Source organism: Pteropus vampyrus, unplaced genomic scaffold, assembly GCF_000151845.1.
Source record: "Pteropus vampyrus isolate Shadow unplaced genomic scaffold, Pvam_2.0 Scaffold14, whole genome shotgun sequence".
Taxonomy (NCBI): Eukaryota; Metazoa; Chordata; class Mammalia; order Chiroptera; family Pteropodidae; genus Pteropus; species Pteropus vampyrus.
The window spans coordinates 9,336,594-9,348,221 of record NW_011888795.1 but is presented as its reverse complement, the minus strand read 5'-3'; the positions used below and the strand labels follow the sequence as shown (position 1 = coordinate 9,348,221).

The 11,628-nt window shown below is 55.2% G+C and overlaps 1 protein-coding gene across 2 annotated transcripts; it reads left to right on the top strand.

Moving 5' to 3' along the window:
• The first annotated feature begins 625 nt into the window (after nucleotides 1-625).
• On the top strand, nucleotides 626-11,292 carry EPHB3 (EPH receptor B3). Of its 2 annotated transcripts, XM_011382212.2 has the most exons (15): nucleotides 626-686; nucleotides 1,817-2,489; nucleotides 4,765-4,920; nucleotides 5,707-6,057; nucleotides 6,235-6,359; nucleotides 6,512-6,671; nucleotides 6,751-6,859; nucleotides 7,238-7,290; nucleotides 8,303-8,425; nucleotides 8,562-8,809; nucleotides 9,279-9,494; nucleotides 9,606-9,755; nucleotides 9,848-10,041; nucleotides 10,137-10,292; nucleotides 10,398-11,292. In XM_011382212.2, the coding sequence occupies exons 1-15, from the start codon at nucleotides 630-632 to the stop codon at nucleotides 10,504-10,506; spliced, it is 2,880 nt and encodes a 959-aa protein (XP_011380514.1). In that variant the 5' UTR covers nucleotides 626-629; the 3' UTR covers nucleotides 10,507-11,292. The 2 variants fall into 2 exon arrangements, with proteins under 2 accessions (XP_011380514.1, XP_011380503.1); XM_011382201.2 differs by having other exon boundaries at nucleotides 9,279-9,755.
• Nucleotides 11,293-11,628: the final 336 nt, after the last annotated feature.

Below are 11,628 nucleotides of genomic sequence, written 5' to 3'. Positions count from 1 at the left end.
TCATCTGAGGATTGTGGGAAGAACTGTACTAGCTCTCCAGGAGCTGGCCTGGGTCTTCCCGGCCTTCACCCCACCCTCAAAGAGCATTCTTGCCCCATCCGCCAGAGGTGCTGGAGTGGGAGGTTGGGTGAGAGTGGGCTCTGGCCTGTAACTGCTGCCCTCCCCCTCCCCTGGGCATGGGGGGGGGGGTTGAGGGGGTGGGGGCTGGGCCTTTGTGTTGGGAATAGAGTCAGGGGAGGCCTGGGCAGCAGGATCTGAAGCACAAGGCCCTTTGTTCCAGTATAAAGGCCCTGCTGGCCCCTTTGTGTGGAGATTAGCAGAGCCTGTAGGTGTGTGAACCAGCCCTGGCTCCTGCCTCATTAACCCAGGCCTGGGGTCAGCAGCAGACACCCACACTCAGCTGGCCTGACCTGACATCTCTGGGGCTATGACATCTCTGGCGATGGCTGATGGCTGCAGGGTCTTCTCTGGTGCAGGGGAGCTGAGGGCTTTGGGGACTTGGGGGTGGGTGGAGTGATGCGTGGTGGTAATTAGTCTATGGTGTCCTGGCTTTTCCTGAATGACCTCTTTCTTCCCATCCTGAGTTTGGCCCTGACCTTTTTCCTTCTGTTGCTCCCCCAGAGACCCTTATGGATACAAAATGGGTGACATCTGAATTGGCATGGACATCTCATCCAGAAACTGGGGTAAGACTTCCTCACCACCTCTCCTGTGTGTTGGTTGCCACTTGAATCTCTAGCATCCATCCCCCTTGCCTCGCCAGGGCTGGAGAACGGCTGCCTCTCCCTTTTCCTGTCAGTTTCACCTCCTATAGCATCCCATCCTTTTCACCTGTCACCTGCCTTCTTTGTCTGATGGCCCATCTCTGTGGGTGTTTTTATCTGTCACCCTTCAGTCTGCCTTTGTCCCCCCATCCACATATACCATCTTTGTCTCATTCTCCCTCTTAGCCTGACTTTAGCCTATGCCCATCCCTCTCCTGCCTGACAGCCCTTTGCGTGTCTGCCCTGACTACCTCCCTCTTTCCTGGGTCCTTGGGAAGAACACTGGCTTGGGAACCAGGAAGCTTTCATTCTAGACCTCTAACTTGCTCTGTGACCTTGAACAAGGCATTTTACCTTCATGGGCCTCCATTTCTTGACTGTTAAATTCCTGTAGTCTTGACATCTTTAAAACATTCTAATTAACCTCCCTAGATAACCTCCACAACGGCGCTAAACTCTGTAACACTGGGGTTGGGTGGCACCACTACTGGCCTTCAATCACCAGGCCTGACTGCGTGACCTGAGGCAAGTCCCTGCCTTTGTGAGCCCTGGCTTCCTTTTCTGGAGAGTGGAGCCAACAGATGCTTTTTAAGGAGTTGTTTTCAAGGATAAATGCGATAGCCAATATTTATTGAATGCCTGCTCTGTATCAGGCACTGATTTAATTCCTCATAACCTTGTTCACTTCCAATCAGCCCCTTTTTACAGACAATGAAACTAAGGCACAAAGATAAATATTATTGCCAATACTCATATAGTACTTATCAAGTACCCTATTCTAAGTGCTTTATTCATTTAAAGACATTTATTCCTTGTACATCATTATTCTTGCCATGTTACCGATGGGGAAATGGAGGCACAGGGAAGTTAAGTGACTTACCTGTAGTTATACATCAAATAGAGAACTGGAATTTGAACCCATAGTCTGTGTGTTCAGCCTCTACACCTCAGAAGCATCTCTGTGAAATAAATATAGCAGATCTGGGCATGTGGTAAGCACCTGGAAAATGTCAGTACTCACTCCCTGTCTTTTTCACTTGGTCCATGTACAGTGGGAAGAGGTGAGTGGCTACGACGAGGCCATGAACCCCATCCGCACGTACCAGGTGTGTAACGTGCATGAGTCGAGCCAGAACAACTGGCTTCGCACAGGGTTCATCTGGCGGCGGGACGTGCAGCGGGTCTATGTGGAGCTCAAGTTCACTGTGCGTGACTGCAACAGTATCCCCAACATCCCTGGCTCTTGCAAGGAGACCTTCAACCTCTTCTACTATGAGGCTGACAGTGATGTGGCCTCGGCCTCCTCTCCTTTCTGGATGGAGAACCCCTATGTGAAGGTGGACACCATTGCGCCCGATGAGAGCTTCTCGAGGCTCGATGCTGGCCGTGTCAACACCAAGGTGCGCAGCTTCGGGCCCCTGTCCAAGGCTGGCTTCTACTTGGCCTTCCAGGACCAGGGCGCCTGCATGTCGCTCATCTCCGTGCGTGCCTTCTATAAGAAATGTGCATCCACCACCGCAGGCTTCGCCCTCTTCCCCGAGACCCTCACTGGGGCTGAGCCCACCTCACTGGTCATTGCCCCTGGCACCTGTATCGCTAATGCTGTAGAGGTGTCGGTGCCACTCAAGCTGTACTGCAACGGTGACGGGGAGTGGATGGTGCCTGTGGGCGCCTGCACCTGTGCCACCGGCCATGAGCCAGCTGCCAAGGAGTCCCAGTGCCGTCGTGAGTGGGGACTGGCCTGGGGGAGGAGAGGGAGGGGAGGGCTTGGACCACAATCACCTACTGCCCTACCCGCTGTTTCCTCCCTGCCAGACAAGGTAGACTGGCATCAGGTCTGGGGCAGAGGGAGGAAAGGGAAGAGGGGTATCAGGTGCAGAGAAAGTGGTACAAGGAGGGAGATGAGAGAAAATGAGGAGAGATACCAGGATTGTAAGAAAAAAAAAAAAGGAACTAGAGAGAGAGGAGGAGAGACATGGACAAGGAGGATGGAGAACCTGGTCAGAAACTCAGGAGGCTGGCAGGGGTGCTTGCTTTGTCCCACCCCAAGTGTGTGCCTCACCCTGGAAATACAGCTGTGGGGACAGGTGCTGTAAGCACTGTGTGCTTGGCCCTTTCACCTTGGGATCTCATCTGCTCCTTGAAAGGCAGTGTTTATGCACAGTGGATAGGGACCCAGCCCCTGAAATCTGTGTCCTGCTTCTTTCTCTTAGCACCTGTGAGACCTTGGGCAAGTTACTTAACTCTTGACCCTCGGTTTCCTCATGTGCAGAATGGGGACAATAATGGTGATTCCTTTATAGAGGTGTAGTGGGGCTTAGGTGAATAAGTGCACGGGAAGTCCTCGGAGCTGTGCCTGGCACATGGCGAGCACGAATGCTGCGTGAGTTTAGTGGTGACTCTCAGGAGCCCCGGGATGCATGGGGATCAGGGCTTGTTTTGTCCTTATTTCATACATGTGGTGGTTAGGTTAGAAGGCCTGTCTCCAGTGGCTCGCTAAGACTCATACGACCTTACAATGTACTAGACATCTCTCACTGGAACCTCACCACAAACTCATAAGGTCGATTCCAGGTATGTCCCAGTTTTGCCAGTAAGGAAACTGAATCTCAGAGAGGTTCTGCACTCAAGGCCTCATAGCTGGGACTGTGGGAGCTGTGACTGAAGCCTTGTCCAGTGCCCTACCATGCAGGACAAGGTTCCCGGAATCTTGTCTTTTGTCCTCTCTGCCTGACTCTCTCTCCTGGCACTTGCATCATGTAGCTTTGAGGGGTGGTAGCTGGCTCTTAGCATATCCCTAGGTGTGAGGGGGCTGGCGGCCCCAACCTGGCTGAGGCCGGGTGTTGGGTGTTGTAGTGAGAAGGTGAGTAGTGCCTTGCCCAGCCTCTCCCCTTCTCTATGGGAACCTGCCCCCAGACTTCCTCTTCCTAAGTAGAGAAAGGGGGTGGGGGTGATGAGCCTGACAGCCTGAAGAGGGGCTAACACTCTGCAGGTCCCTGGCAGGAAATGCATGCTGGTTCCCATAGCAACCAGGCTGGCCTGGCCTCTGCCCCCTCCCCCACTGGCTCAAAAGAGCTTGGATGGAATATCACCTTGGTGAGGGGAGATTAAACCCCCGAGAAGGGCATAGCCCTAACTTTGGGTCTTCTACACTCTGGATGACCTCCCCAGAGGTCGTCACATATGACTAGGGTGACCACAAACCTTAGTGTGTCCAGGGCTTTTCTGGTTTATGCCCATTGTCCTAACATGGTTATTATTAGTCCCCTTTTACTCTCGAAATATTCCAGTTTGAATAATAAATTACATGGCCACCTTAGATCAGGGGAACCTACAGAGCCCAGCCAAGGCCAGAATATAGGAGAAGGGATGTTCAGGCATTGAGCTCTGGGCTCTCTTTTGAAGCCTGGGGTTCCCCTTGTGGATGTTTTGAGGCCTCTGAACTCCAGGTGACCCCAGCTTTCCTGCTTGCTTTCTCTCCTTTTTTCATCCCTCCTCAGCCCCTACCTCTGCCCTAGGGCAGAAAGAAGCCGATGCCCTGCTTCCTGTGGGTGGGGAGAGAGGTCAGCTGTGAAACTCTGAGGCCACACCTCCAGCCTGTTCTGGGTATCCTCGAGGGTCCTCAGGAATGATTTTCCTTAAGCTTCAGGGAGGGGTGGGGCATCCTCGCAGAGTACGGGGTGCTGCCAGCTCACTAGTGGTCTCTTCCCATCCCCCGCCTCTTCCCCCTTCTTTCTCTTCCCTGCCTTGACAAGCCCAGGCTGTCCAGGTTATGGGGCTGACGTCTTCATCCAGGAGGCCCCGGGGTGGGGTTGAGGAGAAATTCGCTGACATGGGATTTCCACGGGCAAAAGGGCCTTTTGTAGCTGCAGCTGGAGTTAGGCAATACCACCGTGGCCCCCACAGTCTAGGAGGAGAATGGCTAGATTCTCACGGCAGTGTGGAAGATTGGTGTCTGTAGAGAAGAGAAGTGAGTAGTCCCTCCTCTTCTCCCTTGCAGCCTGTCCCCCTGGGAGCTACAAGGCGAAGCAGGGAGAGGGGCCATGCCTCTCCTGCCCCCCCAACAGCCGCTCCACCTCCCCAGCTGCCAGCATCTGCACTTGCCACAATAACTTCTACCGCGCAGATTCGGACTCTGCAGACAGTGCCTGTACCAGTGAGTGATCGTGTGTCTTCGCATTCTCCTGCTCCTGACCCTGTGTCTCTTTGGGTTGGCCTGGGAGGGCTTACATAGTCACTATGAATATCTCATTTTCCAGATGGGGAAACTGAGGAACAGGTTAGATGTTGTGCTTAACATGGCACAGCTAGGAAGTGACTGGCCCTGCGCCAGAATCCACATCAGCTGGCTCAGCGCTTCTACCAGCATTTAATAAGCACCTACTAGCTCCTAGCTGAGCATCAGGAATCAGCTGGGGCTTTCTAGTCCATCTTCCTTGGCGCTGAACTGCTGCTCTCTTGGCCCAACTCTGACCACAAAGGGGAACTCATATCCCTGGGGCAAGCTGGTGTCCTGCTGTCTTCCTACTCTGATGTGCCCAGCATCGTTCCAGGCACCAGGGATATGGAGGAGAATAAGATATAGTCACTGTCCTAGGAGAACTCACAACTTGGTGGGAGAAACGGATATGAAACAGATAATGACCATGTAATGTGCCAAGTGCTGGGCTGGAGGGATGCCCAGGAATTGTATTATGGGAGTGCAGAGGATAGGGAGAAGATGAATCAAAGAAGGCTTCCAAAAGGAGGTGACATCTCAGATTGCTCCTTGAAGGCTAAAAAGGAATCTGCCCAGTGAAGACGCGTAGGAAAGGTACTCTGCTTATTAAAGCAGAATCAGAGGCAAGGAGGTAGGAAGCAGCTTGAAGCGTGCAGGAACTATGAGCAGAAGGGTGGTCCAGGGCCCCTAGCTCACCGCCCTCTCCCTCTGCCTTCCTCACAGCCGTGCCATCTCCACCTCGGGGTGTGATCTCCAATGTGAATGAGACTTCACTGATCCTCGAGTGGAGTGAGCCCCGAGACCTGGGTGGTCGGGATGACCTCCTATACAATGTCATCTGCAAGAAGTGCCGTGGGGGCCTTGGAGCCGGAGGTGTCTCAGCCTGCTCACGCTGTGATGACAACGTGGAATTTGTGCCTCGGCAGCTGGGCCTGACAGAGCGCCGGGTCCACATCAGCCATTTGCTGGCCCACACGCGCTACACCTTTGAGGTGCAGGCAGTCAACGGTGTCTCCGGCAAGAGTCCTCTGCCCCCCCGCTATGCAGCTGTGAATATCACCACCAACCAGGCTGGTGAGGAGGGTTCTGGGAGGGTAAGGTCTGGGTCATCTTCCCCGACACAGAGCTGAGGTTACCCAGGGCCTGCCAATGGACCACCAGCAGGCCCATGGGAACTGGGTCCTAGGGAAGGGTGCCAGTGCCCAAGGAGCCTGTGGTGAAACCTCCCCATCCCGCCCCATCTTCCCCTAGCCCCATCCGAAGTGCCTACACTCCACCTGCACAGCAGCTCAGGCAGCAGCCTGACACTGTCCTGGGCACCCCCAGAGCGGCCCAACGGTGTCATCCTGGATTACGAGATGAAGTACTTTGAGAAGGTCAGAGCCTCAAGGGGCAGGGAGGTTACCCCCAGATAGTGTCAGGGGGCCCTTGAAAGTAAGGCCTTGGGTCCTGAGAGGGCCACCAGGGATGGGCAGGGGCTGACTGGCCTGAGGACTCACTGAGATGCCACCTTCTCCTGGTGTTGCAGAGTGAGGGTATCGCCTCCACAGTGACCAGCCAGAAGAACTCTGTGCAGCTGGACGGGCTGCGGCCCGATGCCCGCTATGTGGTCCAGGTCCGCGCCCGCACGGTAGCTGGCTACGGGCAGTACAGCCACCCAGCTGAGTTTGAGACCACAAGCGAGAGAGGTACATGCCCCCTGTGGCTATCCCTGCCTTGGCCCATACTTTCTGTCCCTCTACTCACCAGTGCCCTCTTGATCTCCAGGCTCTGGTGCCCAGCAGCTCCAGGAGCAGCTTCCCCTCATTGTGGGTTCTGCCACGGCTGGGCTTGTCTTCGTGGTGGCTGTTGTGGTCATTGCTGTCGTCTGCCTCAGGTACTCCCAGGCCCGTGGATGCTCTCGTGGCTGACTAGAACTTCTCTTGGCACCCGAGAGCCCTCATGCCACATAGGTGAACTATCATCCACATTGAAACTAGAGCCACAGTCTTTCTGGGCCCAAGCTCTCCTTGTTGGAAAGGCCCTCTCCAGTCCACACCCATGTCTGCATACTGTCCCCTCTGTGTCCCCTGAATCTACTGGCAGAGTGGACCAAGTCCACTGGGCCTTTTGCGCAGAGATCCAGTGGCTGCTATAACCACCAACCACGCGACCAGCTACTGGCCATCCTTGTGCACTCTGCCCCTCCTTGTGCCCAAGGGTCCCTTGAACAAAGGGACTTGTCTCAGGCCTCCCTCTCGTCCGTCTCTTCCAGGAAGCAGCGGCGTGGCTCTGATTCGGAGTACACAGAGAAACTGCAGCAATACAGTGAGTTTTATCTCCTCATTCCCGCCTCCCGAAGCTCCCTTGGTCCCCACAGCACTTTGAGATGCCCCCTCCTGCTTCCCATCAATGCCATTTCCTAAGCTCCTACCTCACTCCTGCTAGCTTCGGAGATGGATGAGATGTGACCCCTGTCCTCAAAGGCAGTTACTCCTGTGAGAAAGACAGGATGCTTACACACAGGAAACAATGAGAGAAGAATTAAGTGTTAAGCCAGGTGTTCCTGTTGGAAAGGGCAGTAAGAGTTTGGAGAAGAGGAAGGCTTCCTGGAGAAGGCGGCCTCGGGCTGAGCTGAGCAAGGCAGGATGAACAGGGTTTGGAGAGGTGGGGGAGAGCATTCCTGGCTAGAGGAGCCTCTTGAAGGTAGTGGGTGGAGTGGGGAGAGTGCCCAACGTGGGGGCAGTGAGAAGACTGGTTTGACAGCTGCTGGGAAGCCGGGCTATGTAGTCGCGGCCAGTCCTTAGAGGGTCGTGAAAGGCAGGCAGAGGAGTTGAGACTTGACTCCACCATAGGTAATGCGAAAGGCTCTCAAGCCGGAGAGTAACACAATGAAAGTATTGTTGTAGGAAGGCAGGTATGCAGGTAGATTTGTGGGAAAAGTCCAGAGGCAGGGAGCCCAGCTAGGAGGGCTCCCTGCAGTAGTTTTGAGTGCTGAAGGCCTGACAAGGTCAGGGGCAGTGGGAATGAGGCAGGGGGGTGATGGTGGGGGGAGTGGAGAATCTGAGAGAGATTGTGACATAATGAGAGATGAGAATGAAGAAAGAAGGATCCTAGGTATCTTTTATGGTCACCAGTTCTCATGGAGGGGACAGTGTTGGGGAGAGGGGAGAGTTGTCCTTTCAACAGAGAAGAATATGAAGCTGGCTTAGTAGGGCAGTCATAACCCGTGCTCCCACCAGGGGTGACAGCCTGAGGGTGCAGGCTGATGAGTTAGTTCCTTTACCATCCCCAGCCTGAAGAGCTATCCCCCTTTCACACCCACCTTTTCTTCCTCTAGTTGCTCCTGGAATAAAGGTTTATATAGACCCTTTTACCTATGAGGACCCTAATGAGGCTGTGCGGGAGTTTGCCAAGGAGATTGATGTGTCCTGTGTCAAGATTGAGGAGGTGATAGGAGCTGGTGAGTCCCCAGGGGAACAGTGGGGATGAGAGGTGGGAAGGGGAAATGGTTTACCCCAGGAGAGGGCTGACATGGGCTGGGTACATCCCAGAGTGATCCGGGAGATAGCTTACTACCTGTGCCCTGTGCCCTGCAGGGGAGTTTGGGGAAGTATGCCGGGGTCGGCTAAAACAGCCGGGCCGCCGAGAGGTGTTCGTGGCCATCAAGACGCTGAAAGTAGGCTACACCGAGAGGCAGCGGCGGGACTTCCTAAGTGAGGCCTCCATCATGGGTCAGTTTGACCACCCCAATATAATCCGGCTGGAGGGCGTGGTCACCAAAAGTCGGCCGGTCATGATCCTCACTGAGTTCATGGAGAACTGCGCCTTGGATTCCTTCCTCCGGGTAAGAGCCAGCCCGCAGCCCCAGCCCCTTGCCCTTCCTCTGCCCCCAAAGAGCTGGATTGGGCAAACCACCTCTTCCCACAAGTCGCATGGACCCTATTCAAGTCCATGAATTTTTGGTGAGGTGGCATGGTGCAGGGAAACAGTGGGGCCTACAGAGCCAGAAAGATAGTTCTCGTCCTGACTGACTCTCCTGCCTGTGTGACCTCAGGCTTTGCTTCACCTCTCTGAATCTCAGCCTTGGTGGTAAAGTGGGAGTGGTAAGAGCTCTTCGGGTTCTCATAGGGATTAATTGAGATGTTGTATGCAGATGCCTGCCACATAGTAGGGCAGCTTCCCTACTTTCAGTGCTCTTTGGTTGTAGGGATAGGCAAAGCATGGTCTTGGAGGACATGGCAGGGGCGGGGGCAGGCAGGCCTTGGACCTGGAGGGAGGCGATGGGCCTACCTGAGCCTGCTTGTTGCCCCCAGCTCAACGATGGACAGTTTACGGTCATCCAGCTGGTGGGCATGTTACGGGGCATTGCTGCCGGGATGAAGTACTTATCTGAGATGAACTACGTGCACCGTGACCTGGCTGCCCGCAACATCCTTGTCAACAGCAACCTGGTCTGCAAAGTCTCAGACTTTGGCCTCTCTCGCTTCCTGGAGGATGATCCCTCTGATCCTACCTACACCAGCTCCCTGGTACAGGAAGCAGCTGGGAGGGAGACTGGGGGCGGGGCCAACCAGGCAGGGGCTCAGGGCTGGGGACCAGCCCTGAGTCATAGGGTGAAGGGCGTGTGCCCCCCCCACCAGGGCGGGAAGATCCCCATCCGTTGGACTGCCCCAGAGGCCATAGCCTATCGGAAGTTCACCTCTGCTAGTGATGTCTGGAGCTATGGAATCGTCATGTGGGAGGTCATGAGCTATGGAGAGCGACCCTATTGGGACATGAGCAACCAGGATGTGAGTGCGGCCAGCCAGAGTGGTCAAGTGGGTGGGAGCTGGCTGGGGAGCAGAGTGGTGGCTCACTCCAGGTTTCCTTGTCCTTGGCCCAGGTCATCAATGCTGTGGAGCAGGATTACCGGTTGCCCCCACCCATGGACTGCCCTACAGCACTTCACCAGCTCATGCTGGACTGCTGGGTGCGGGACCGGAACCTCAGGCCCAAATTTTCCCAGATTGTCAACACCTTGGACAAGCTCATCCGCAATGCAGCCAGCCTCAAGGTCATTGCCAGTGCCCAGTCTGGGTCAGTACCTCTGCTTCTGCTCTCAGCCTGTTCTTGACCAGTTACCTCTACTTCTTCTGCCATCAGGACTCACCAGGTCCCTCTTCTCCCTACAGCATGTCACAACCCCTCCTGGACCGCACAGTCCCAGATTATACAACCTTCACAACAGTTGGTGACTGGCTGGATGCCATCAAGATGGGGCGGTACAAGGAAAGCTTTGTCAGTGCGGGGTTTGCATCCTTTGACCTGGTGGCTCAAATGACCGCAGAGTGAGTGTGTCTTAGATTTGGAAGGGTAGGGTAGGGGTCTCTGAGCTGGGCCCAGAGTGGTGGGCAGGTGGGCAGGAACTGACCCTGCCCTTGGTCCATCTGCAGAGACCTGCTCCGGATAGGAGTTACCTTGGCTGGCCACCAGAAGAAGATCCTCAGCAGTATCCAGGACATGCGGCTGCAGATGAACCAAACGCTGCCCGTGCAGGTCTGACACCCAACTCCCACAGGATGGGTGCCCCTCAAGGACTACGCAGGGACTCTGACCGGCCGGATGGACTATTGGACTTTTGGATGCCTGGCCTTAGGCCGTGGCCCAGAAGATAGAAGTTTGGGGAGGGCCCAAGCTGGGACTTCTCCTCCAGGCCTGTGCTCCCTCCCCAGAAAGTGTGCCCCAAACCTCTTCATATTGAAGACGGATTAGGAGAGGGGTGATGACCTCTCCCCAAGCCCCTCGGGGCCCAGGCCTTCCTGCTCTCCAGTGGGGGATCCCCACCACCTCAGACTTGGCGACTCTTCAGTGCCGGAGGTCCTGGCAGGGTCAGGTGGGGGATAAGCCTGGGTTCCACAGGGCCCAGCCCTGGTTGGGAATCTGGCCCCCCAGGTAGGCAGAGAGCAGTCCCTCCCTCAGGAACTGGAGGAGGGGACTCCAGGAATAGGGAAATGTGACACCCCTATCCCAAAGCCAGCTGGCACCTCCAGTTTGCACAGGGACTTATTCTGGGGCCTGAGGGCCCTGCCCCACCCCCCACCCTTGGTGCTGTCATAAAAGGGCGGGCAGGGCAGGCTAAGGAGCAGCCCTTGCCCCCCAGAGACTGACTCTCAGAGCCAGAAATCAGATGTGTGTGTGAGTGTGTTTGCGTGTATGTGTGTGTGTGTGTGTGTGTGTGTGCACGCACTGGCCTGCACAGAGAGCGTGGGTAAGTGTGTAAAAGCTTGGCCCTGTGCCCTGTAGTGGGGCAAGCTGGGCTGTCAGTGGAATAAAGGCAATAAGATGATTCTCTTGCACCTTCTCATTCTACCTCCTAAGGCAAGGATTCCCTGTTGCCCTCAAGTTCACAATCCCTGGCTGCCAGCCCTTCAGAATTCCCTGGAGTCATTGGGAGACCAGATCCAGGCCCATCCAGGCTCAATTCCCCTTTTGTGCTTTGGCCTCAGTGCATCTAACTAACATGTTGGAATGACAGTAGAGCACAAACTACCCCAGAGTTCCGTGCTCCTTCCTCCTGAGGCCCAGTGGTTCTGGGAGTGGGAGCAGACACTTGAGTCTGGATGGTGTTTTACAGACAGTGTCTTTTCACATCCATTGTCTCTGAGGAAGCTGAGGGTAGAGAGG

Bases quoted from the DNA above. Each gene is read 5' to 3' on its own strand.
- EPHB3 (XM_011382201.2), top strand. From the start codon at position 630: ATGGATACAAAATGGGTGACATCTGAATTGGCATGGACATCTCATCCA. The intron at 6,058-6,234 runs GTGAGGAGGGTT...ATCTTCCCCTAG, and splicing joins TATCACCACCAACCAGGCTG to CCCCATCCGAAGTGCCTACA. The intron at 6,860-7,237 runs GTACTCCCAGGC...CGTCTCTTCCAG, and splicing joins ATTGCTGTCGTCTGCCTCAG to GAAGCAGCGGCGTGGCTCTG.